The sequence below is a fragment of the Phalacrocorax aristotelis genome, chromosome 2, assembly GCF_949628215.1.
Source record: "Phalacrocorax aristotelis chromosome 2, bGulAri2.1, whole genome shotgun sequence".
NCBI classification, from domain to species: domain Eukaryota; kingdom Metazoa; phylum Chordata; class Aves; order Suliformes; family Phalacrocoracidae; genus Phalacrocorax; species Phalacrocorax aristotelis.
Genome location: NC_134277.1, coordinates 125,690,792 through 125,718,324, shown reverse-complemented (window position 1 = coordinate 125,718,324; position 27,533 = coordinate 125,690,792). Strand labels below are relative to the sequence as shown.

Sequence of the window (27,533 nt, the reverse complement as noted above, 5' to 3'; positions counted from 1 at the left end):
ACTTAGAGGGTGCCCCTTAAACATATCTAAATGACCTGAAGTCCCACCTGTGTTCTTTGAGCAGCTGTGGCTCTTTAAAACCAAGTTTTCTGTGGCCTTTTGAGTGCACTTCTGTCTTCTCGCCTGCCTCCAACTTTTGAAAACAAGGACAAATACAGCTTTACACCTGGGTCTTGCACTTCACAGAAATAAAACTCTCTCCTAGTCTCTGAATAGACGAGCTCATACATCACGGTTTTCCACTCTGCTGGAAAATCAGACGTTTGCTTGCTGAGGGGGATGGACCCTGGGCACTCGAGTTCCTTCAGCGGAGTGCCGGGGCCCATCTCCCCTCGGCAGGGTTCATCCCCCGGGTACTTGCTTTGCTCCACCTGAACGTTTTGTGGTTTGTTTTCTGCTTTGTTTACGACAATACGTCGTGGTGTCGAAACGGTTACATAACAGACATAAGAACTTTATGTAACAGTTTTGATGGAAATATTTAGGTATCTGTATGTCGTGTCCCGTTCCCCCCCCCCAGCAGGCTCTCAGTCAAGCAAGACACTCCTCTGGCCGCTGAGCTGCTTCTCTCGGCGCCGCCTCACTTCGCCGCTCAAACCCCTTCCCTCCCCCGCCCCTTATTAAAAACGATAAATAAATCTGCGTCACGAGCACACGCTGCGGGCGCCCCCCCGCCCCCTCCCCCCCTCCCCCCGCCCCCTCCCCCCCTCCCCCCGCCCGTTCTCTCCCCCCGCACGCCGCGGCCGGCGGCGCGGCTGCCTTGCGCTGTGCGGCGGCGCCCCCTGCTGGGCGGAGGGAGCCGCGCGCCTCCCCGCGCGGGGCCTGTCCGTCACCGCCGCTCCGCCCCGCCCGCTCCCTCCCTTTCGGCCAATCAGCGCTCGCCTTCCTCCCGCCCAAATGCTCCCTCCAGTCGGGTGGGGCTGTGTGTGGCGGGTGCCCGCGCGCGCGCAGGTAGCGGCGGTCGGTGCGGCTGGAGCGCGGTGCTCGCCAGCTGCCCCCGTCCCGTCGCGTGAGGGCGGGGCCGGCGAGCCGTCGGCTCGTTGAGGCAGGGCACGGTGGCCTCGGGCGGAGCGGGGGCTCGGGCCCGCCGGCCGATTGCCCGGCGCCCCGGAAGGGTTGTGCGTCTTGGGGGTGGGGGCTGCGGGCGTTGGCCCGGCGCTTGCCGGTGGAGGAGAGCAGTGCCCAACGGGCACTGTTCGTGTGCTTTCACTTGCATGTTTCTTAGTATAACCCAGCTGCCAGTTGAGTTTCTTTTAAGTTGTTTTAAATTAAGTTATTGTGTCCCCTTCATACGCCCAGACTTCTTAAAGGACTTTATTTTCTCTGACAGTGCTTGTTTATATACAAGCTACCCTGATCTCTACTTTGCTTTCTGTGTATTTTTGCCTGTTCTGTGAGAAAATGATGGATTGTTGTTTTTCCTTACAAGTTCCTTTGCACCTAACAATGGATCATGAGGGGAGAAACTATGTGCCTGCAGAAGTTTCTGATAGGTTGGAATCAGTTTCTTTCCTGAATGTAGCTGGTAAACCCTCGCCTGTGGAGTCAACAGTATTACCTAGTACAGAGGAACAGGAGGTGTGGATTGATTTTGTAATGTCTTTGTTTTTTTTTTTTTTAAAGCTTTAATTCTGGCAAACATTTATTTGGTAAGAACTGCTGTATTCCCCTGCCCCAAAGATGCGTTTGATTCTTCTGCTTACTTCTCATTGCTTACAAACATGTCATAGCCAGTAGCGAATGCAGATGGCCGATGCTATGTGATGCGTTGTGCTAAGCTTTTGAGAAGAAAGTAAAGGACTTCAGTAACTGCATTTTAAATGTAATGCAATTGTACTGTTCCTTTTAGTAAGCTGAAAAAGGATGTAGATCCTTGCTGAAAGCTTGCTAGGTGCTTGGAAATAAAAACCTATAATGCTGTGCTGCAATGCGCTTTTGAAGACAGCATAGCCATCTCTGCTTTTTTAGAATGGTAGGTTTCCTCATTAACTTCCCTCAGGTGACTTAATTTTGTGTGGTTAGTAGAGTGCTGGTCATGGGAGGGCTGGGGAGACCTCTGGTAAGTCCATCTGCTGAATGAACAGGTTGCCAAAGTAGGGACTTTAAAGCTTCATGAGAAAGGAAGGAATGCTGGGATACCTCTAAAAATCTCCCTGCTGTTGTTGCTTCACCTGGATGGGGAGACCTTTTATAATGGTGTGGGATGGAAACACCCACCTCAGCAACTGAAAACTGTTTCATGGTTGTTTCTGTGAGGCAGATGAGGGGTTAGTGCCTGGATGGAGGTAATGAAGTGGTCTCTTGAGGCCAAGAACTTGTTAATCAACAACATGCTCCATACAAAACGGAATTGCAATAGTGCAGAGCAACTGTTAGAAAATATAGCTTGAATTCAGTACAGAGGGGAGACCAGAAGGTGGAAGCAGTGCAGTTTATGCCTCCAGCAGTGTGCTTCTTTTAGATCAAAATCTTGGCTTTGTCATAAAAGAACACTAAGGGCGGGGAGGGGGAACAAAAAAGGGGTTACTTAAGGACATCAGTAGGTAAAGAAGCAAATGAAAGCATAGGGTCTGAACTTCGCAAGGAAGGAGAAAGTGAGGCAGTAAGATAAAATAGGAAATACTGCATTGGAGATGTATGCTGATATGATTTGGGGGTGTTCTGTTTAAAAAAGTGGCCATTATAACTATGTATATTTTTTTTATGAATAGGCACATCAGCCTTTGAAAGTCTTCTTGAGAGTGAGGCCCTTTGCTATATCAGAGCTTGAAAACCATGAATCTCAGGTTAGTTGGAGAACTAAGAAATAAGTTTTTCTTCTCCCACAAAGAACACCTAGTATTGTAAACCAGGACTTTCTTTTATAAAAGCCGTGTACTTCTTCCAGATAGAATTAGTAGACACCCGGATAAATGTGTGGGTTTTTTTAATTACAATTTTTACTAAGTTGTGTGGTATGTGCACACCTGTAGCTCTGCAAATTACCATGGGGTATGTTATTTCAAAGTTGGTGTCACTTTTGACTCTGTACAGTGCTCAAGAAACAAAGCCATTTCATGGAAGAGATTATACAATTCTAGGAGAAATTCAGGTGCCTGACCCTTGAGTTTCTTTGGAATGCCTGAATATGCTATGTTGTCCCGGTCGTGCCAAGTTTTTCTCTAACCTCTGCAGCTTATATGGTCAGATGCAGACGCTTCAGTGTTTTACGCACATATGCATGTGCATGTGGAAGCACACAGAAATATTTCCTCCCTCCTCCTGCCACCTTGCATTGTGAATACTCATGCAAAGAATTCATTTAGCTGTCCTTGGAGGGCAGGGTCTCTGCAGCATAACTCTCAGCCCTCATGTTTGCAGGGTCTCCCAGGCTCTCTGATAGACCTCTTGTTCTTAATCTGTTCAGAGAAGGATTTAATATTAGTTCTGATTTGCTTTTAAAAAATGTATTCGTGCATTTACTCTGCCAGAGTTGGAACATTTGTGGTTTTTCCACGTGGATTTTTTTTTTTCCCCGCTCCCTCTCAACTTCTATGCACCTTTCCTTAGGCAGTTCTTGCTGAGTAGTATACACTGCCACAGTGCTTCCAGTTTGGTATTGTTCATACCAAGTCGTATTGCTGGTTGTAAGGGTAAAATCAAATAGTTTTAAAGTTGTTTATCTTATTCCTCTTTGGAATGGGTGATTTCTGACTACCTGACTGTTAGTGAAACTTTTTTCTTAAAAGTGGGGAGGGAGGAAAAAAGTAATTGTTGAAGTTTGTACTAATTTTTTTAAAGCTCTTGTCTTCAGGTAGTTCATGACAAAATAGTTGATTTTCCAACATATTAGCTGTATAACCTGTTTTGTGTGGTGTGAAGGCTTTTTCCTCAGCCTCCAAAAAATATGAATGTTTGAAAGGTCTTCAACTTCTTCAATGTTTTCTACTCCCTTAACTATCACTTGAATCAGTGAGGAAGATGCTTGGTAACAAATGAAAAACAAAACAAAAAAACCCACCAACAACAAACCCCCAAACCAACCAACCACAAAACCCTTCCCGTTTCTAAAATCAATCGGAGATCAACTCAATTTTTAGGTTCTTTTTTCTTCCCTGCCATGTGTGATTTTCAGGAAAACATCTTTGTTCCAAATATGCGAAAAGAAAAAAAAGTAGAGCCCAAGCCCTATTTTTTAGAGAAGTAGACTGATGCTTTAAATGGAGACAATCAACAGGGGAACTGATCTGTTGCTTATAGCGAGAATGATTTATACAAGTAAATCTTTCGAGCTCTGGATGAAATTCTGTACTCTTGGTACAGCTGCCAGTGATTCTCCAGAGTCACCTGCTAGAGAGCAGGAAGTTGTGTTATTTGGATATAAATGATGTGTACAGTGCCAGAAATGGTCCAGCTCCTGCCAATTTACCTGTGGGGTTAGCTGGGGGAGACAAGAAGAGAGCGATGTTACCAGCTGGATTCCAGCTCTGCAGGTCTGACTACTTCAAGGCCTCTACTCACGAGCATCTCTGAGGCTGGTGGCAGCCAACAGCACATGCTGCAGATGTTGGATTCTTATGTAGCTCTCTAGGATTTGGTACATCTGACCTGCATTCCTGTTCCTGGCAATGTGGGAGAAGAATGTTAGAGTATAAGGGTTTAGAGCCTGGCCCAGTGAGCAAGTGATTGGTCTAAATTCAGTACCCAGCTTCTTAGAGCTTCTATACCAGTTGATAAACAGACCTGTTAATTGAGACTCCTAGGAAGAGGAGTACTTCTGTGTGCATGCTACATGTGGATTATTAGTCTTACCAGCTTTGGGCAGCCTCTGAACATAAATGTGAGATTTAGTGACAATCAATTCTTGCAGCTGATGCTTCAAGATGCTGTTAAACTATACTGGTAGTTCAGTTTGTATTTTTGTTAGGCTGTCTGGTGTAAAATAAATTTTCCTGATAGACTGCATTCCTAATTTATCTAGTTAGTGAGTGCTAGGTAATTGCATCTCGCCTTTACTTAATTGAGATACAGCAATCAAATTACTTGAAACCAATTCAGTTTTCTTCATGACCAATAACAGCATCTACCTATAAAAGGGTAATGCTTCAAACTGATTTTACTTTGTTTGTGCTGGTCATAGCTTGTTTCACGCTGCAAATGGTTGAAGTAGAAAACCAGTAGATTTCTGTGTAGCTTTGTTTTCATAGCTGGGATTGTGCAAGCCACAATCACAAAATACCAGGGTTTAGAAAGTGTTTAAAAAAAAAATTGCTGGAAGGAATCCTAGATAAATTTTTTACCTCTAGGAAAGCTCCAGACGATTGCCTTAACGTTGTCTGCACTCTGGCTTTCATGTGAAGTGGATATCTCTGTAGTTATGTGCCTCAAGAGTCTATATGTAAATTTTGCAACCCTTTGTAGCTCTGGTAATAGATGAAAACACTAGGGTTTTTGTTGTGAGGTTGTTGGTTTTTGGTTGGTGGGGTTTTTTTCCTTCCCAAATAGCTTTCCTCCTAAACAATTGTGTGGCGTTTTCGTTTACCTTGTCTTGTTTTTTAAGGGTTGTGTAACTATTGAAGATCCCCAGACAGTAATTCTTAATGCACCCAAAGAGTCTTCTGCAATGAAAAACAGTGAAAGAGGGATTGGTCATTCTGTGCACAGGTTCACCTTTTCTCAGGTAGGCAAACTTCTTTCTATTTTTTAGTTATAGTTTGTCTTTTCTACCTGTAATGGTAAAAAATGAATTTTCTACTGTATCATGCAATGTGATTTTTCTTTGAATTACATGTGGTGATACTTGCCTTAAAAAACCCAGACTGCTTATTATTTACTGTTAGGCTGTAAAGAAAGGTGTATTACAATGGAGGTGCCTATTAGATGAGACAAGGAAGCTTCGTTGGTAGCTTTGTTGCTTTCTTTGATTAGATGGCACAGAAGCTTCGTGTAGGCACAGACTTACAGCGGTTCTGCTGTTCCTGCAGATACCCTTATCTGGGAAGCGTTACAGGAAATCACCTGTTTAAAGGGATTTACATAAGCATATGTTTAGGGACTTAGTTTTGAAAGAATAGCAGCCTAACTGCTTAAACCTTCTGTACGGGAAGTATGTTTCTTACCTCTGTTACCTACCGCAGGAACTTCTGTTCTTACAGCATCAAAACATAAACAGCTCCAGGCATTTAGTCATTCAGACCATTTTAATGCTGGTTTTCCCATCAGTTGTGGGTGACTGGTACAGAGTGAGGAGGGAGTCGTGCATCACTAGCAGAGCTCTTGAAAGTATCCACTTCAGTGGATCCACAAGTGTCAACAAACAGTATGTGCTCAGTAGCATTATGAGTAGTTTATTTTAGGAGTAGGAAAATATTCAAAAACAAGTGCAAACCTGAGTGCCTCCCCGAATTAAGCAGGCATCCCATGAGAACCCAGCAGAAAATGTTGAATCAGAAGGGCAAGACAGAAAACTAAGCTGGTATTTCCTGCTCAGCTTGCTCTGAAAAACTGGTCGCTACTAATCAGTGCTTAATATTTTGATATATTGAGCTTCTTTGTGCCATTTATCCTGCCTTTTTTCTTCTTCCTCCCTCCCCTTCTCCAAGGTCTTTGGACCAGAAACTACTCAGAGCGAATTTTTTGAAGGCTCAATGAAAGACATGGTAAGAGCGTACGTTAACGGAGTGAATGGGCTGGTGTTCACTTATGGGGTTACAAACGCAGGCAAGACATTCACTATCCAAGGTATGAAGTGTTTGCCAAAGAGCATATGTTGCTTTTTTGACCAAGTAAAAATCCAATGAGAAAGTTATATGAACATCTGTGTTTTATCTTTTGTTATTTTTAAGGGACTTCAAAAGATTTTGGTATTTTACCTCGCTCACTTGATGTGATTTTTAACCACATAAGGGGAAGACATTATCTGAAGATGAACTTCAAACCATATTTGAGTAACGATGTTAAGAAACTAGAAGATGCACAAGCTAAGCACGAAGAAGCCATAAAAACTGCTATTCTTGCATCACTGAAAGAGGTCAGTGATCAAATACTTCCTTGTTACTGAATGAAGCTTCTTAAAAACTTCCTGTCTAACAGACTATCTTTAATAATATCTCTGTTTCACTATTGATTCTTTAGATTTATCTAAAGTATGGACATTTGGTGAATGTTGGAATAATAAGGCAACTGGCTGTTTTTTGAGCTCAGGGTAAACTCAAAGAACTTTCCACAGCAGGCAGTGCACAGTTCAAACTGAAAACCATTGCAAAGCCTAGATTTCCACAGAGCAGCAGTTCTGACACTGTAGTGATGCTAGCCCTTGAAAAGTCTGAGAGCTGGCCTACCTAAAACCTGCTGCTAAGTGACTCTCCTTTTGGGTCAGGTTCCCAGGCTGGATCTCTGGGCATCTGCTCAAATTCCGGTACTAGCTCAGGAGAGGTAATGGCAGTGTCTTAGCAGGGGCAGTGAAGGTGGCAGAAGAGTCCCTTTCGGTAGGGGACAGTCTTAAGGCAGATTAAAAAGTTGATAAACCTGTGATTTATGTAACTTCAGACAGAAACTCTCTGATACAGCAAGTGAAGTGAGATGTCACAAAGTGAATTTCCTAAAAAGATTACAGCCTGCTTTAGAGGATTGTTATGTATCTTTAACTCTGGTCTCTGAAGATTGTAGGTAGAATAGAGGAGTCTTTACTGTGGCAGCCTCCTGTTCTCATTATTTAGTCATTTCTGTTTGCAGTGTAAGAAATTACTCTCACCAGAAAATGGGCACCCTTGTGTGTGTGTCTCTTATGTACTTCTAAGCCCAGCTGCAAACTGTCACAAGATGTCTGGCTTTCTTTTCTTAGGTTCAGAACATTTTTAACCTGAACTGTGAGCCTACTGCATTTTGGGATTATCATTCAAAGCAACTCTGAATTCTGGGAAGTATAGAAGCAATGATTGACTAGGTTTTCTTTTTTCTGTGGTCTTCAATACCAATGTTGTTAAAGTACTTCAGTTAGCTCTGAAAGAATATCCTTATGTGAATCAAATTAATATGTAAAGTGCCACTGTAAAGTCTGTTGCTTAATTTAAACTCTGCAAACTGAACTTCATTTAACCTGAGTCTGATTAACTTTTGAGGAAAGACCTCAGATAAAAAATGCTAAAGATTGCGTATTTATTTGAGAGTGTCTTAAGCTCACTCACACTGTGTGTGTATGCGCAGGGGGTGATGGTCTTAAAGAAAAATTGAGATGGTCAGGAGGATAGTAGGTAAATAAGAACTCTATAGAACCTACAAACTTGCAAGAAGGAACAAGCAGGAGTTCAAGGTCTAGAACAGGAGGACACATATCTTATTTTGGAGATAACTCTATACTTTACAAGTATTTATTTCTGTTAAATCACAGTTTGACTTTATTAATAGTTTAGTTACTGAATGTTGCAGTAGGTGATCTAGATGCTGATGCACTACAGTGAAAAGCAAGTAAGACTCCACCATCAGGAAGGAAAGGTAAAAATGCATCCAGAAAATAATGTGACAAGACCTTGCCTCTGTGTTATAATGCTTCCATAGTGATAGCTCAGCTATCCCCAGTACGGAGGCTGTGCTTCTTGAGAGATTGTGAATAGCATCACTGTTTGGATGTTCACTCAGGCATGTAATCTGAGAGTAGATATGGTTTAGTGGGCTTGGTTTTGGTTTACGTGGATTTCTGAAGGCCCTTTTCCCAGGCTCAGTTTACGTGTCATGCAGAAAGAGCCTGCTGTTCCTTTCATTCTCTCAGTTTAAACTGCTCTGAGTTACTGCAATGGCCTTGTATTTAATGTTCTGCTGTTATGTTCTCTATACAGTACTGCTGCAGAAACTCTTGCTTGGTGTGGTTCACACCCCCTCTTTCCTTCCCTTTGCTTTTTCTATCCAACTGATTAAATACTGGTTTTTACTGGATTAAAAGCTGCTTTACTTGCATTCTTATTCCCACCTGTCCTCATATTTTCTATTAAATGTCAGCTTCTGTTGCTGGCAAACAATGTCAGTTCCTGCTCCCGCTTGTTTTGAGGCAGTCATCTTCATGTTCTTCCCTGTATTTGATCTTAGGATTTGAAGAACAATATAGCAACATAGCTAATTCAATCAGTTTGGTTGAAATACCTTTACAAAATCTTACCATGTGCACAAGTACTGTGGTACTGAGTTTTTTACATTCAATTACATTTTTGACATGCATAGATGTGCCATGCGTGTCAGCACCTTACACTGCTTTAGGATTCTGCTTTGTACTTTACAGAAAGAATTAATAGAATTTGTGCTTGTCATTATACTTGTTCCAGCAACATAACATATAGACAGTGCAGTCTTTGCAGAATGGTCATTTATATAATAATTGACAACAAAATCATATGCTATTTATCTTTAAAATGGAAGATCTGAAAGTATGGCTTCATCCTTTTCTGTTTGCAAAAATTCTGGTTTGGATATACCAAGGTGAGTAACATAGGCATCAGCATACAATCCATAATGAACTTATAGCTGTTAGAATGCAGTGCTAACATTGAGGTTTACTTCTTTGAATCTGTTCCCTCCTTCTTCTGTAGGATAACCCCGTGTCAGGATTGGGTTTTGGGAAATCAGGGTGAAATGTCCTAATGAAAATTTGTATTGGTGTATAAAATATGGGGAGGGAAGGTAGTACGTGGAGATGTCGGAGTATAAATAGTGGGAGTTGCTACTTCATTACACCAGTTTTACTAGCAGTAATTTGAAGCCTATGCTTTGGTAAGTCTTGGCAGGTTTTTAAATAATTTTGTTGATGTAAAGAAGTTCAGCAAATGTGTCTACTTAAAGAAACTGTACTGTTATCTATACAGGATTTCTAATGGTTTTAATTCAGGCTGAATTAAACCAACATAGACTGTTTGTTTGTCAGATCTTTAATTCCTTTATGAAGCTGTCATTTCACTCTGAGGTCTTCAAGTAAGTTTGACTCAAACTCTCACAGACCTGGCACAAGCCAGTGACTTGCAAAAGTGATTGGCAACAAGTAAGCAAATTAGAAATCCCTGTTGCTTTAGTCTGTCTGCCCATCATCCTGCCATCTGCCCCTGAAAGAAACTTACTTCCCCTGTGTTTTTGGTTGACTTAAATACTGTTCGTATTTGTCCAGTTGTTCATAAAGATGTTTTGGGCTGTTGAAGTCTCAGAGGATCTTGGTTCTCCCAGAACTGTGAAGTAAGTCTACTCTGTTAGCAGCAATTGGCCTCCAAAACAGGTTGCTGGGAGTAGCAGAGAGCAATAATTCTTGTGAGGGGAAAAGAGCATTTATTGATTTTAGTTTGTATTGTTAAAAACACTTCATTTGCAGCCAGAGTAAGGGGTAGCTTAAAATTACTTCAATATTCAAATCTTAAATATTGGAATTACTGTCATTTTTTTACTTCTGCTATTCTCATAGTCTGTCATGTGAATGTAATGGTCTCTTGTTTTCTCAAGGAGACAGAAAGCATCTCAAATACTGTTACAAATACATATGATGTGGAGTCGGCTTCTTCCAACTGTACTTCAAAAGGCACTTCTTCTGATTCACTAGGTAAAGTGGAAAAGAATAGAAATTTAGGAATATAAATGGGTAACTATTGTGGATCAAAAAAATCTTTATACTATACAACAAAGTAAATATATATAGTTTTAAATGAAATTTTAATGGCTTAATTCAGGAGACAGAGTAAGAACATAAAAATAGTTTGATAGCTTTGCTCCTTTTGGGGGAAGAGGGAGGATTAGTTCTGCAAAGCTAATGTATAAGCTGCTGGAAGCTTGTGGTAGAGGGGGGCAAACAGCTCAGAACTTGAGCATGTTCTGGTTACAGGTGACTTCTGAGAAGTTTGGACGTTCTTGGGTAAACTCAGTTATGCAGTACTGTGTTGCATTGTACAACACAGATATATACAAGCCTCCTCCATTTAGAAGGTTCTATATAGCGCAATTAAAACTTATCAATGAGTTGTTTGATCACTGAACTCTGTTTTGGGTTAGCAGAGAACAACTTTGTTCCACTTGACATATATAGGACTAATATACACCAAAAAGCACAAGCATCTGTGTGGATTTCCTTTTGTGAAATTTATAATGAATATGTGTATGACCTATTAAATACATTACCTACATCAAAAACTCAGAAGCGCAGAGTCTTAAGAATTTGTGACGATCAAGGAGGAAATTCTTACATTAAAGGTAATAATACTGTTTTATGACCTTGGCAGTTTCACAGGAATTTTTTGATGATCAGAAGTGTATATAAAAGGTTTCTTTTCACAGACTTAAAGTGGATTAACATTCAGAGCACTGAAGAAGCCTGCAAAATACTAAAAATAGGGAACAAGAACCGAAGCTTTGCTTGTACTAGAATCAATGAGCAATCAAGTAGGAGGTTTGTTCCTCTAATTATAAGCATACTCTGTCTCTTTTCTTTTAAGGGGAGGGGGCGGGAGGAAAAGACTTTAGAATGTGTTTTAAATGAGCCACTCTTCAATAATAGCTTAAGACTTTCCTTGGTTGTTCTGGTTTTACTATGAAATTCTTTCCGGAAGAAAGCTAGGAGAGGCCTTAACTTTAACAGTATCTGGTCTTGGGTTGCTATTTGTGGCTTTGGACAACCAACAAGATCAAATCACATTTGTTTTTGAGTGCCAACAGGGCTATACATCTTGGCAAATGCTAATGAGTGGGAATAGCTGTGTGAGAATGCTGAAGGAAAAGCTGGATAATTCTTCATCACTGGCAGTATAATCCTTGGAAACGTGGAGTCTGTCAGTAGGGGATGGAGGAAGGAGCAAGTCACACAGTACCTTTCAGTGCTGCTAGATTATCTAGATGCTTTTAAATTGCTGTGTTCTAGCTGAGCTTACTTGGGATCTTAAGAATTAAGGCCCTAGCTCTTACCCAGCCCTGGTAGGTGGATCAGGGAGAATCTAGTTTGAAGTGGGAGGAAATAAATAGAGGAGGTGGTACACTTTCTGTTGAAAATGCCTTCTTACTGGATTTAAATGCCCACTTATTAATTTGTTCTTTAAGTGTAGAAGGGCCATGTTGTATATTTAGCTAATACACTGTTACTAAGCCTGCCTTTTTCTCTAAAAAGCAAGAGTTATGGTGTTCTGTATTAGTTGAAGACAGCTGCCATTAAATTTCATGCTATGATTCCACCTGAATTTCACTCAGGCCCAAAGTAGTGCAGAAACGAACCGTGTTTTTCTGGCAGAGTTTTGTGTCTAGAATGTCTTTTTGCTCCAGAGAATATGCTGACTTCCACTTAGCTTGTTTCTAAATTGTGTGGGTGGTGTTTTGGGCTTTGGCAGGGGGTGTGTGTCTGTGGTTTTTTTGGTTGGGTTGGTTTTTTTTTTTAGAAACTCCATTCTTGAATTGTGGGTTGGTGCTGAGGAATAAAGCACTGCTTTAAATATATACTAGAGAAGTTTGTCTTCTGTGCTTCCTGAATTACTGGATAAACTGGGGACAGGGCACTTCTGGTTCTGGGGTTTTTCTCTTTGGTTTCAGACAGTATGTCCCCTGCCTTTTGTAGCTTGATTTCTAAAACAGAATAACTGGATTTTCAATTGTTACAAATTCAAGCTTTCTAGAAAACAGGAAAAATTTCAAAACTGAACAAATAGCTGTGTATATTGAAGTAGTTAAAATTACAGGACTGTTAAACCTTAACTTAATCCCCCCCCTTTATTTCTAAGTTAATTCTTCAGATTTACTGAGTTCAGATATTGTCTAAAGTTTGTATATGAAGTGGCTACCTAAGTGTACCGATTAAAAGATGGATACTTACATGAACCGCCTTGTTCTTTCTCTAAGGCAGCTTGTAGGCTTCATGTGATGTTTTTCCCTCTCCTGTGTTAAAAGAAATGGAAAATCATACAACCTTTATTACTGCTTTTTGAATTAACTCGTGTACTTTCTTCGGCACTGGACTTTCTGTAGCATACAAATTTTACTTTGCTTCAGTGACTGCTTAATTTTCATAATTGTAGTTATTAAAAAGGATTTCTTTCCATTCCAGTCACAGTATATTTTCAATCAGGCTACTAAAGCTAACTGATGAGCATCAGCCACGTGTTCTTGGAGTTTCAGAGTAAGTGAATGCTTCAGCTCATTACCAGAATGTAAATATTTTAGAAAAGTTGATAAGGTGTAAGCATGCTAAACTGGTGAACTTTCTTTTAATAAAACCTGTGAGAGCTGAGAAGGAAATCAGAACTCTACTGGTTGCATAAAACTGACTGGAAACCTGATAGGAATAGGTGTAGAAGTGTTTCCCGGTCTCTTTTATTTTGTTAAAGTTTGGCTGAAGAAACCTGTTTAAAACTCTGTCAGTAATATATAAATTGAGAGAAATATACATATATTTTCTTAAATAATGGGGAAGTGGGAACAGAGCAGTATTACATAGTACCACACTATATATTCCAGTAATCAGAATTCAAATGGCTGGCTAACAGATACTGATGTCTAAAGTCAGAGCGCAACAGCTAGTGCTGAAGACTCAAGGTGCAAACTATGCCAGTTTATCTTTCTACTTTGGGACCAGACTAGAGTTTATGGGTTGAACGTTTGTGGCAGCACATTTGACATGCTCCTGGAATGCAAATTGAAGTCTGTCATCCAAAAAGAATGCAGGCAACATGCTCTGGGACTGCCCCACGGTACAAGTAAGAGGTGATTTGCTTAAAAACTGTTCTCCTGATCTAAAATTGTAATGTAGGTGCACCGAGACCAGTGCTAAGTCCTCACACACCTCTGTTCTTTTGCTGTTTAGAGGAAGTGGCTTGGAGCCGCTTGAAGCTATTCAGATAGCTTTTTCAGTTCTTTTTTCCCTGATTAATTGTTCATTTAGCTTGATACGGAAAAATGAGGACAGTCCTGTAACAGTGTTTTAGTTCAGTCATAGCTCCTACTGATTTCTCTCATCTCTGCTGAGCAGAGTTGGTGATAAATATACCTCACTGTGAGATAACCCTTTTAATGTCAGATGTTATGGTGATAAATAATCTAAGGAAAGATAACTTGAGGAAATGACTGCACCTGTATTCCTTGCTGTCCGATGTCTTGGTGTATTCCCCTGGCAAAGCATGCAGCAGCTGTTAGATGAATGATAAGAGTTTGTATGTTGCTTAAGGAAGAAAAAAGCTCTTCATCTTGTACTGAAAAGGATAAAGATCGTAAGATCATAGCCTTTCACACAGCTGAAATGTCCCTTACTAATAAGTACATATTAATACTATACATATTTCAGCTGAGAAAGGCTATGATCTTACAAAGGTGTTATTTTATGTAAATAAATGTATGTATAAGTGAGTAATAGATGGGTTACATAATTTATCTAACTTCCAGAGCTTCCTGTATTTCAAGGCTTTTCTTTATATGAAGCAAAAGTGATGAAATTCCTTGATGATCCAGAATCATTGTCTCTGATTGTACCCTTTTGTCCATTAGGGACAATTCAGTGGCCTGAGTTTAGTAGCACTTAATTGCTACTAAAGAGCTCTAAGATGATCTGGGAAGGACTTCTGACCTCTTATTTGTGATAGGAGACAAATTGTTCCACATCCAAGAGGCAGACTGCAGTGAATGGAAGCCTACTGCTATCTTGCAGTCCTCTCAGTGCTGGAACAGGTGAAGGTGACAAAGTGCTTCTGTAGTATAGCCCCACTATGCAAAACTATTTCAGCAATTCCCCTTGTCTTGTCTGGAAGCACGTACTCTAGGATTGCAACAAAATTTGGATTCCTAAACTGAATTCTTCATGTTGGAATTCGTAGAGTTTTAAATGAAGCCTGCAAGCAGACTTCTTTGAATGTGCTGAATAGACTGTCTTAGAAGCAGCAATCTTGTTCAAGTATCTTTAAATACAATGGGAGGATAGGTTAATGCAGTTATCTTAAATACCTTGTGTAGTGCGTTCCAGACAAAATGTCAACATTAAAGTACAACTTATTCTGTGATCTAGGTAGGCTGAAATGAGTCACTCATTTACACCTTAGATATATAAAGAAATACAAAGGCATGCAGTTCTATTTTCATACTGTTTAGAAATAAGTTTGTATGTTCTGGATAACTCTTTCATGCAGGTTGTCTTTCTGTGACTTGGCTGGATCAGAGAGGTGTAATAAAACACAAGCCTTTGGAGACAGACTAAAAGAAGCAGGAAACATTAATAATTCTCTTCATATCCTTGGAAAATGCATTGCAGCGTTGAAGCAAAATCAAAATCCAAAGTAAGTGACAAGTTGTAAACAACATGCTGAGTTTTAGGTTGAAACCCTAAGCATCCCTTTATGTTTCTGCAAGGGATTCACATGGTCAGAGGAAAACACAAATCTATAGAATCTTATAAGCTGTCTTTTTTCCAGATGTCACTGGAAAACCTGAAATGAACATTCTTTCTCTAAAACTGTTCGGGTGGTTTGGGTTTTGGTGGCTTTTTTGTGGGTGGTGTGTTGTTGTTGTCGGTTTCTTTTTGCGGAGAATGAAAAAAGCAATTAGCAGCGAACTACCAAGCTTTTTTCAGTGTGCGCGTATGAGCAATATGCTTTGTGTACCGGTCTCTTGTTTTGTTCTCTTCCCTTCCACCTCCGAATTACACAGGCAGACTCATCTGAGAGTTGACAGATAATCCTGTATTTATTAGCCTTTGGCTTGTTCCAGGATCTGTTTCTCAACACTAGGGAGCTGTGATGTAGACATTTTCTACTTTTCTTTTAAATACTTGTTGTAGGGTTTATGAGAGCCAGGAAGAACTTTGCTCTTTGATGTGAAATAGCTTAGGCTTAAATATGAGCATCCTACTGGATCTCTTTCCTGTAAGAGAAACAAAATTAACCTAAATTAGTGCTGCACATGCCTCTTACAATGTTTTTGTTCCACAATTTTATTTTCTCCATGAGGATGAAGCCAAGCTATATTCCATTCAGAGAGAGCAAATTGACTCGTCTGTTTCAGCCATTCTTTTGTGGGAAAGGCAAAGCTTGTATGATTGTAAACATTAATCAGCATGCTTCCACATATGATGAAACACTGCATGTAATGAAGTTTTCAGCTATAGCCAAACAGGTAAGAGTGTACCTACTTTCTCTGCTCCTCTGCATTTTTTTGTTGTTATTGGTCTGTGAAGTGATCAGGTTGTATGGACTTGAGTGTGATCAGGACTCTTGATGTATCATATTAATACTTCTGCATGTGGCTTCTGCCTAAAAGGCTTCCAGTAGTCTTGCCCATCCTCAAACCTATTTGTGGTAAGAAGTTCAGATAGCTGCAGCTGTCTGTGGCTTGTTCAGTTCTACACCAGAGATATTCTGTGGTTACAAAAAAAAAAAACAAACAAAAATCCCAAAAAACAAAAGAGTAGTCAGGGCACTTTCAGATATGACTGGTTATACCAGCTATCTGAGCAAATGTAAGATTTTTATTTGAGCTGTTGATGAATTGTTTAACCTGTGTGCAGTTAATAATCTGCAAAAAATGACAATTGTTCAAAACTTGTTGGACATCTAGTAGTGGTAGTAGCCTCTTATTTTGTAGTCTGAATGAGACCTGCATTGCTCCTATTTGGCTAAGTGCAAGTAATTAATAGCAAACAAAAAACAAAGGCTTTCTTGTAAGTTAATGCTTGAAGGTGGTGTGGTCCTCTCCTTTGAAGGCAAAAAAAGTCTGCTAAACCTACATGCTTTCATGCTGCTTCTGCTAGCTCTGCTTGTCAGCCTCCCATTAAATTCAGGAGTTGGGGCTGATGCCAGGTCTTAAATTCACTCAGCTTCCCTAGACGCTGCATCTTGCAGGGAGTGGGATTGTGGACTACACTGTAGCATAAATGAGGTCCATTTCTAGTTTGGAAGCATGGATTAGTTCTGACATGTTCCAAGTCTGTAACGGCATGTCTAGTATGATCTGAGAGAAAGATTCTTCTAAGTGTTCAGCTGTACTTCCATCCTAAGATAAGAGCATGCACTCAGGATCAGCTTCTCTGATACGTTGTCCTATGACATACATACTTAAAATCTTTATGTAACTAACATGAATTGTTGAATCCTTGTCTCAGTATTTCAGGAAGGAGCAGATGTTTTAGGGATTTGCTGCTTTTCATTAACTTCCCAGGAAACTACACCAAAACCTTATATTTTAGTGGGAGACAACTCCTTTCTAGACAAGCATGCTAAGTTTGTTAGTAGATAATTTTTCCCATTTTTACTTTGTTAAAGTACTTAAGTCTTATATTGCTATAAGTTTGTCTGCTAAAAGCCTTGTAAAATTTTGGTAATGTTCTTGTTATCATTAAATATAGTGTAAATACAACAATGCATCGATGCCACTACTTCTTAGTTTTCTGATATCTGCAATATTGACAGCATTGACAAATCAATGCTTTCAACTCTGGGCTTTCCAGGTAATCCAGACAATCCTACCCAAAAGCTGTGGTTACTTTTCACCCAAGTTAGTTGGAGGTGATGGCAAACCTATCGTATGCTTTGATGCTAACACATATGTAGACGACTTTCCTGACAGTACTGTAACCTCCGCAGAAGAGGAAGTGGACATCACCATTCTGAGTCATGAGGTAGAAACAACTACTCAAAATTGTACCCAAGAAAGCCATTGCTATTAGTTCTAATATTAGAATCTTTTAATACAAGAAATGTGCTGGAAGCTGTGTCAAACAAGAACTGTACGCTTCTGCTCAGTGTCAGGCAGACCTAGACTTGAAGTGGTCTAGTTCTGAGGGAACAAGTGTAATTGTCGAAGGCTGCCTGTGCCTTTGTAGTTAGGTTAAATGCTAGATTTGGAATTCAATTGATTTGTGCAACAAGAAGAGTAAGCAAGCAGTAAGTGTGTTTGAAACAAAATCATCTAGTCGTTTGTGCTCTTTTGAGAACAGCAGGAATAAGTTAAGATACAGCATTTTAAAACCAAAGCTATACAAACTAATAGCAATAATTTGTAAAAATCAAGTAGGCTTTATGCTAAACGGTTGTACAAATTAATATTTAAATGGCAAAGCAGCAGTAAACTTTTTGATAGCAGAAACCATCAAGGTGGAGAAAGGTTGTCTTTGCAGTGGAAATTCACATTGGAAAATATTTAACTTTTGGTGCATCCTCCCTGAAAATACAGGCTTGTAGAAGTGTCCTCTCTGGATGGCTGTCTGTATGAATGTTTCATTTGACATGCATATCAATATGTGTTTCTAGCTCGTTTTCTGAACTGAAATATGTTAAATTTAGGATCTCTTGAAAACTACAGAGAACCTAAAGGAGAAGCTAGTTGCAGAAAGGCAAAGTAAGCTCCTTCTGGAGGTGAAGATACGTAAAGAGATGGCAGAAGCAATGTTCCGACAGCTGTTGGAAACAGAGGAAGCCTGGAGGCAAGTCATATTGCAGTCCTCTTTAAGACTGAAAGGGTTCCACATATATAAATGCATACATTTACATATACACACATATGTGTATATATATACATATATGTATGTGCAAGACATGCATACTCATGTTGGAGAGGTTAGGGCTGGACAGTTTCAAAGCTTCTGATGAAAAGGGAAGAAGGAACATTAAAATAAACTAGTACAGATCAGCCTCTTCCCATGTTCAATGAAAAAATAATGCTGTTCCTGTTGAATTTTCGTCTGTTTAAATTGTAATTACTGGAGATTGTCTTGACTCGTTATTAGTATTTAGCAGATGTGGAAGACTAACAGGGAACAATAACATGCCTCAGTGGGGTTCAAAACTCACACTTGGCCATGTTAATATGAATGCATGTGCTTCCAGTAGTTAGAATTTTATCTCTCTGAGCGCTCCTGGATGACTTATGAACCATTGTTAGCTTACTATCTCATAAATTACTCTGGCTGTCTGCACTGATGTTACTAATATAGGGATTTTTTTCAAGTCTGTCGAAATTGCTCAAGCTGAATTTACTTCCTCTTAACTCTTTTCTCTTGAAATCAGTTTCCTGCTGTTTGAACTGCTAACAGAGACTAACCTCAAGTTAAGTTGCCAGCTGAGCACGCTATGGTTTAACACCTGCACTGACTTTAAAATTGTTTGGGTGCCTTTGTCCAAACACACATAACAGGAGTGGTGCTTTTTTCTCTGATGTGATGTTCTGTGTCACTGCTGGGGCATTGTTTTTAAATTTTGACAGGACTGATGTGTAATGTGTTAAAATAATAAGGCAAAATGAACTTGGCGTTTACCTTTTAATGCAGGGGAAAAAAAACAACCCAAAACCCAACATGAAAGACACCCCCCAGAAAGACACTTCAAATACCAGGTCTAATTGGGTGTAGTCATCTCTATCACTACATGTTGGTGGATTTTTTTTTATAAGACTATTTTTTGACAGATCTTAAGCATGTGTTCTTCTATAGCACTTTTCTTGGTATATGCCAAGTAGAAGTTAAGCCTTGGTGCAAGTCTGTAGGAACATTGAGAATAAAAAAAGGGAGAAAAGTACTTCTTGGTCTCTTAATTTCACTATGATTAGATGAATAACTTTGATACTGCCAGCTGAACATATGACAAATTGTAATAGCTGGAATGCTTAATATAAAATAAAACTAATGCTCTTCTCAGCAACCGCTTGGAAGATATGAAAGACAGTTATGAAGAAAAACTGGAGAGCAAATTTGAAATGTATAAAGAGGCCATCAAGAAACATGCATATGTGTGTGCCATGGAACAAATTGAAGACCATTACGTTCCCATAGAAGAATTTCTAGCTGAACAAGAGAAAGTTGAGGTATGATGTGACTGCCGCTAAAAAATGCATGCTAGCCTTTTAACTGCAAATTTTGATTTTCCTTAACAGAATCATTTGGGAACTCTAAATGTAACACTGAACAGTCAAAATAACTAGTAGCTCAGCCTAGCTGTTCTGGTGTCCAATGCTAACCATCAAGATAGAGATGTCTTCTGCCTAAACCTACCTGTAGTGTATACCTAAAATTCCTGATCTTTGATGGCACTGTTCAGTTAAATCCAAGTCATCTTTATCTCTGCCATGTGATGATTGGAACACCTGGAGGGATGGTGTATACAGCAGTCTGGCTTTGTGGAGATCCTTGGGATTGTAGGGTGTAGAATAAGAAGCTAGTCTGAAAGGGCTGGTAGGGAATTCAGTACAGGGTAGCTATTTTAATTATAATGGATCTCTGCTTTGAAGGTTTAGAGGGAGGATTGTGGGATAAGAATCTCTGATGAGAAATCAAACTTTATGCAGGGGAGAACTAAATCTCCTGAATGTACTTAGAACTGCTCAGAGTTGGCACCAGTAAGTTGCTATTCGTCTGGCAGCTGAGCCACGTTAGCCATGTGCAACTCTATCAAGTCTTTACTTCTAGCCTCTGCATCGATAGCTAGGAGTATCCAGGCAACAGGTGAGACCTGTGGGTCTCAGTCTTTTCAGGAGGTCTGTAGTGGAAGAATAGAACAATTGAGGTACACACCAGAGGTGCTTTCTCTCTGTTCTCTCATGTCCAGGAACCGATAAGACATCTCACTCCACTGGTAGGTGGGTGCCTTTCAAGACATGAGGGAAGTGGGTTTCTGTTGTAGACTGTGGTATATAAACATTTCTGCTTTTACAGCTCTCCACTGAGGTGCTGACAAGCAACTCAGTATTGTGTAATGGCCTCTGTTTTTCCAGCTCTTTCACGCTCGTATCTCTTTCCCCACTTAGGGCTTAAGTGAACATAAAAACAGACTCTAGCTATACACCATGTTGGGGTAAAGGAAGAGTTTTAATAGTGCCCTCTATTTTTATAGCTCCCTCTTACACTGGCTGCAAGGCTGCATAAGGGAAGATTCAAAGAACAAGATGCTTTTGGTAGCAAGTCAGATAAGAAACTAATGAAATCCCTAAGATGTAAAAGTCTTGGTTGACAAAGCACAACATGAAATCTGAGCAGACAGCTTCAGAGAATCAGAATTAGATGAATAACTTTTCTTAATGGTGACGCTTGTTTGATTTCTCACTCTAAAATACTCTAGCAGTCTGACAGGTACTGAAAAAGAGACTGAGATTAAAACTTAATTCTGTGAAATATGTTCTTCCTTATTTAGCAGGGTAATGGGCAACAATGATTAATACAGATGCACTAAAGTTTCCTTTCTGCCATATGGTTACTTTTAATACAGTTTGTAAATCTTCAGACTGGAAGAGTTGACTCCTGTGTAAAGTAACTTCCTCCTAGAAGATCTCATGATCTGAGTGTTATTCCTTACTGTGATTTCTCAACCATAACCATCACAGCTTCCACCTGAAATGATTTTAACACTGAATATAAAAGTGTAGTGTAATTGAAGAATGTGCATCAGGTTAAGAAGAAATTTAGACAAATTCTACCCTGTGTCCTTCTTTCTTCAGGATAGAGAGAAGAAAATACTGCAGTTGGAAAGGCAGCTTGACAAACAGTCAGGGAGGCTGTTGGCTCTGGGAAGTCCAAATTCAGATATGCTGTCTAATGAAAATAACATGGAACTAGGTAGGAATACAATCTGGATGTTCAAAGTTCAATTTACTTGTGGTATTGTATATAAACCAGCAAACTTTTTGTTTTGCCTATAGATCTTGTGAACAAGACTATGAAGAGAGCCAATGAAGGACTGCAGAAACAATGCAAAGAGAAAGAAGAGGTAGCTCTTGCTTAGCATTTAACAAATCTGAGGATAATGGTCCTAAACTCTTGCCATAGTTCAATGCTTAAAGATCTGCACTGTAGACAACAGGATGAAGATTCCTGAAAATGGGTGTCAAGCTTACAAAAAAGCCGTTGCCCAATTGTGATGACTGTTGCCAGAGATTAGCTGTGTTCTGGCTTTACTCTAGTTTGTAAAGGCATCTACTACTGTAACAAGTCACATGGTGAACGTGATGTGAGTTGGAAGTAGGGAGGTATATGTAGCCTTGTATTGCACTGTGTTGTAAACTTCGCTGCCGTGGCCTCAGTGCTTTCCTTCCTGAAATGCTGCTTGATCGTGCACAGGGGAACAGTTACAGAATCTGGTAACAGTTCAGATCTAAAGCCAAAATAGTGCCTTAAACCAGTCCTTTCTGTAAGTACTGAACTCTGCTTTTCCCTTAAAATTAAAGGGTAGTATCTCTGTTCTTCAAACAAGATCCTCATGTTCTGAATAGTATAGAGAGGTGGAATTTAGGAGCTTCAGGCCATGTTATAGAAAACAAGTATTAATTATTTTTAGGTATGCATTTTTAGTCTATAACTTGAATGAATTTCTTGTAAGGCTACATTTAGTTTCCCATGTTTAAAGAGGATGGGGAGGGAAGAGACAAGCCTTGTTCCTTTCACTAATAACAAATGGGAGTAGGGGTTAGAGAAACAGTTCCAGCTGGTTCTAATAAACCATGTAAATGGAAAGTGAACTTAAATCCCTTTCTATTGAAAAAGTGTGCTCCAAAAATAACTTTTTCCTTACCAAGTTTAATGTCTCATGTTATGGCCCTGGCATTTGTTCTCCACTCCTGTTCTTGAGAGCTCTACATCATTTTCCATTTCCTATGTCAATTTCAAATTTTGATGCTAGAAAGAAGCTTTGGCTTTTATGCTTGATATGGGGGTACTGTATTGTTTTCTGTGGCTAGAAAGTGTTAGAACAATGAGATTGCTGCCTCGCAATAACTGAAGTGAGAGCAGTTTAAAGCAGCTGGTTCCATCAGTGCCCTTCTGCTGCTTTGCCTCAAATATCCGTGCATGTGTGATGAGTAATTCACTACTTTTTTCTACTCTCCCATTCATCCATTAAACATGGGCCAAGGGTGGTTTTTTAGCAATCTAGGTACTTTTCCTTCAACCTTGTAGAAGTAAGTATGTGATTTAACATTAATTCTGCTGGTTCAGAGTTTCTTTTCCATCTCAAGACTTAATTACCAATATTCCCATCAGAAAGGTGAGGTCTTCTGTTGTAACTGTAATCCAATTCATTATATGAATAGTGTTAATGAGACTGGAGCATTCTTTTAACTACCCTTGCTGAAAAGGAGCAGCCTGTTCCAGAAGTAGCTTAGTCTGTGTGGCTGTTCTTTGATTGACAGGTCTGTGAAAATGTAGTAGCTCCAGTACAATAGCCCTTGAATGCTCCAGCTGTATTTTATCACCAGAAATTATGGGCTGGGACATAGGAGGTTGAGAGAAGCAGGCTTTGTCTTCGTTGCTTTGATCTTGCAGTTTGCACTGTTCAATATTAAACAGAAATGCTTACAGTGCCTGTATGAGTTCTAGTCATAAACAAAATCAATGTAAAACATGCTGTCTTGAACTCCTGTGTGTATATGGGTTTTGTTTTTCAGCTTATAAAGTCTCTGAAGTTTAAAATACAGAAGTTAAATGAAACCCTGCTAGAAGCTAATGAAGGCTACAGAAGAATGGCAGAAGAGAACAGTCAGCTGAAACACACAATCATGCTCAAGGTTTGTCAGCAATTTAAAAGCAACTTTAATATGGCTCGTATCTATATCTGTGCTGAATGTTTCTGCATCTTTATACAAGTAAAAACGTTGTTTAGTCTTAAGGGACAGGATGCCCTCCAGAGGGACTTGGACAAGTTTGAGAAGTGGGCCTGTGTGAAGCTCAGGAGGTTCAACAAGGCCAAGAGCAAGGTCCTGCACCTGGGCTGGGGCAACCCCTGGTGTCATTACAGGCTGAGGGATGAAGGGATTGAGGGCAGCCCTGTGGAGAAGGAATTGTGGGTACTGGTGGATGAAAAGCTGGACATGAGCCAGCAATGTGTGCTCGCAGCCCAGAAAGTCAACCATATTCTGGGTCGCATCAGAGGAAGCATGGCCAACAGAACAAGTGCGGCAATTGTGCCCTTCTACTACACTCTGGTGAGACCCCACCTGGAGTACTGCATCTAGCTCTGGAGCCCTCAGCACAGGAAGAACACGGACCTGTTGGAGTGAGTCCAGAAGAGGGCCACAAAAGTGATCCAAGGGCTGGAGCACCTCTCCTGTGAGGACAGGCAGAGAGAGTTGGCATTGTTCAGCCTGGAGAAGAGAAGGCTCCAGGGAGACCTTATTACAGCCTTTCAGTACTTAAAGGGAGCCTATAGGAAAGATGGGGACAGACTTCTTAGCAGGGCCTGTTGCAATAGGACAAGGTGTAATGGTTTTAAACTAAAAGAAGGTAGATTTAGACTACATATAAGGAAGAAAATTTTTACAAAGAGGGTGGTGAAACACTGGAACAGGTTGCTCAGATAGGTGGTAGATGTCCCATCCTGGGAAGCACTGAAGGCCAGGTTGGACGGGGCTCTGAGCAACCTGATCTAGTTGAAGATGTCCCTGCCCATGGCAGGGGGCTTGGACTAGATGACTTTTAAAGGTGCCTTCCAACCCGAAGTATTCTATGGTTCTATGTTAACAAAATGTTTTTACGTAAGTCAGTTTTTTGCTTTCCTTTTTTCTGTCCCTAACTTCCTGAATTATGAGCTCAGAGCCCTTGTGTTTCATTCCTTGACTTTGTATCTTGTAAGACAAGACTCATTTTTCAGTTTAAGTGATTGTCTTGGTCAGTAGGGTGACTCTCTGCTGACAACTCTGGCTAATCTAAAGATACTACAAATTATTGTCAAGCAAAGAAAATACTACTCGGAACTCTAGTCATGAAGTATTTTGCTGAGGGCAAGCTAGCTTTTTGTCCACAAACGTTACTGCAAGAAGACCTAAGGATCTATGGCTTTAAAGCTACACTGATGGTCCTGCAGAGTGGCCAAGCTGAATAAGAGAGATGGGCAGGTAAACTGCTTAATACTGAAATAGAAGGAATCTTTCCTTAAAAAGCAGGGACAGCAAGTTGACAGCATCTGACCTCAAACATCAACTAGATTCCTAAATAAAAAATGAAAATTTTGAACTCCTGACACTTTGCATCTATGCCTTATTTGTAATCTGCAAATGAAGCAAGGCAGGTATGACTGCTTAGTGAAGTTTTTCTTTGAACATTAAATAACCTTCTGCATACTTTTTAGTCTAAGTCTGAGACTGAAAATTATTTGTCTTGAACTTTGTTTCTTAACTGGTCCTGAGACACAGGAATGTGACTTTAACCACAAGGATTAGAGAGTACTCTATATCCTGCCCACTCAAAGCATTTATTCAGTCCTGGCTAGCAGACTTAGAACTATCATAAGAGTTTTGATTTGACCAGTTTTGCTTTCAGTAATTGCAGCTTAAGATAGGAAAGCCTTCTTTATTTGGTTCCTAGAACAACAGTGGTTCTTTGCGTGGTATGGCTAAGCATTTTAGCATAAGCTTCTTCAGTCAGACTTAGTCTCTAACTGGATCTGATGGCCCCATAGTCTGCTGTTCTCTAAATTACATAGAAGTAATTCAGAAGAAATGGGTACTGAATGGCCATTTGGCATAATAATAACAGGGGTGTTACTGGTATAGTAAAATAATCTGAAACAGAAAATGAACTACATGAAAGAGACTTCAGGGTGTTCACATACCTAACACAGCTGTATCCTCATAGGATCAAGAAATGAATAGTCTTCAGAACTGGGCCAAACGTGTTCTTGAGCTTGAAGAAACAGTGTCTTCCCTGCAAAAAGAACTGGATGAACGGAAAAAACATTTCTCTGTAGAGGAGCCAAAACAACAAAAACCCAAGAGAGGTTTGTTGGCTAACCTGAAACCCACAGTAGCAGCCACTCCCTGTATACCTCTTGGTAGAGGCTGGGGGAAGTCTGAAGATGCTTCACCCTCTTCAAGAAAACAAGTATTGTGGCTCATAAGGCAGAAGAATAATACTTGATTAAGCAGTGTGCAATTACTGGACTTCTTTATTAGTCTTAAACCCTTTGTAGCTTTTTCTCACTCTCAGATACCATCTTTGCTGTCGCGTTAACTGACAAAAATGTTCAATACAAGCTGTTTTAAATGAATCAGGGCTGAATTTAGAGTATAGACCTAAACTTGTGCTTTTATTGTTGATGTAGGGATGTGATTTGAGAACTAGAGGGTTTTTTTATATATATATATATAACTTTAATTCCTGAGTAACTGCTATCATGGTCTTCTCTACTGATAAATGTGTGGTTCATGCAAAGTAGAATGCTGCTCTTGTTACCTTTTTAAATGAAGTATTTCATTATTCATTGTTCATTCCTAGAAATCAGAGGGCTTGTAAGCTTAATTTCAAGTAGTCAAAATAGCTTGGTTCTTCAGTTAATATTCTGGCTTTGACCTGGAAACTGCCATCTTGGGACCAAACTGAGCAAACTGCTAAACATAAGGCCTCATAAAAGAGGCAATAATATGAGGTCTTATCTATCTCCTTGCTATTTTTCAGCTAACTTGGCTTTGTAAAGGAACTTGCTTAATATAATTTGAATTTCCACTAAGAATATGCATTAAACTTTGAAAAATCTATTTATAATAAAATTTTCCATTGCTAAATTACGCTCTGACTGTTCCTCTTATAAAGGTGAGAAAATCAGTGAAATCAAGATAAGGAAAGATCATATAACATTCTCGAGTTGAAAGAATCATTGTCCTGATTAGATTAAGGTAAGTAATATATCAACTCAAGGAAGGAGGACTGGAGCATGACAAGCTTTGAAATAGCTTTCTCTAAAGCCATTTCAGTCAGTGAGGGTGAGAGGTTTTTTCCTGACTACTGTGAAAGTACCATGCCTGTAAGTGCTGGAGAATTGCTTTAGAACAAGGCAGAATCCGTAAGTAAATTGGATTGATCAGTCCCTGTAAGGCTGTTTCTCACAGTGGAAGGGGACCCAGTTCAGAGCAAGAACCTCACCCTCCCTGGGGAGACACTAGGTGGTGCAGCCTTCCTGTGTGACACTGAGACCAGCCCTTCCCTGGTGCAGATGTTCTTGCCAGGTCTTTTGGGTTGGGCTGTGTGCAAATACAGTGATAAGTCATCACTCTGACATGTCTTTAACGAGGCTGGAGGTGTAGCACTTGAGCCAGTGCTGTTCTCACGATTTGAACTCTGTTAAATATAGGTCATCCGGCTCCAGTAGTTCTAAAGGCCTATAATCCCTTCAGGGTAGAATTTCTAAAATATTATTCTACTCCCACACAAACTATTCCAGCTATTAACAAATATTTTTGTGTAGTGCTACAATACACTGAGTGTTGATCTGTTGAATAAGAAAACTGTTGTGTACAAATTGCTCTAAGAATGGCAATATTTGAACAGAGGTTTAAACAAAAAAACAACCCAATCAAATCAGGCTAATGCTGGAAACTTCCTATAGTGCTAGATTGTTTGAAATGGTATTACACCTTGACAGTCTCACTTGTCTGAGAGCGTATGTTAGAGAGTTTATGTATCACTAACTATAACCTCTTATTCCCTGAACAACTGCTGTTTGCGTATTCCTTCTGCCTTGCCAGAGCTCTTTGGTTGGCTACGGGAAATGCTTTGAAAGACAAGGTTCCATTATCTTAATTTTTTTTCCTTAAAATAAAATGAAGTCTGTAGTAAAGTACTGACCAATTCTTAACTGTAATGTTTTCCAAAGAGTTAAACT

At 39.9% G+C, this 27,533-nt stretch overlaps 1 protein-coding gene across 2 annotated transcripts; it reads left to right on the top strand.

Annotated features, from left to right (window-relative positions):
* Positions 1-1,102: 1,102 nt before the first annotated feature.
* LOC142053417 (kinesin-like protein KIF20A) lies at positions 1,103-26,868 on the top strand. Of its 2 annotated transcripts, XM_075085046.1 has the most exons (18): positions 1,103-1,578; positions 2,712-2,786; positions 5,540-5,659; positions 6,582-6,720; positions 6,825-7,009; positions 10,453-10,549; positions 10,999-11,193; positions 11,278-11,389; positions 13,028-13,099; positions 15,096-15,242; positions 15,912-16,077; positions 17,408-17,578; positions 18,243-18,382; positions 19,593-19,758; positions 21,385-21,502; positions 21,586-21,653; positions 23,326-23,445; positions 25,511-26,868. In XM_075085046.1, the coding sequence occupies exons 1-18, from the start codon at positions 1,402-1,404 to the stop codon at positions 25,790-25,792; spliced, it is 2,550 nt and encodes an 849-aa protein (XP_074941147.1). In that variant the 5' UTR covers positions 1,103-1,401; the 3' UTR covers positions 25,793-26,868. The 2 variants fall into 2 exon arrangements, with proteins under 2 accessions (XP_074941147.1, XP_074941148.1); XM_075085047.1 differs by lacking the exon at positions 10,999-11,193 and having other exon boundaries at positions 1,104-1,578; positions 25,511-26,867.
* Positions 26,869-27,533: the final 665 nt, after the last annotated feature.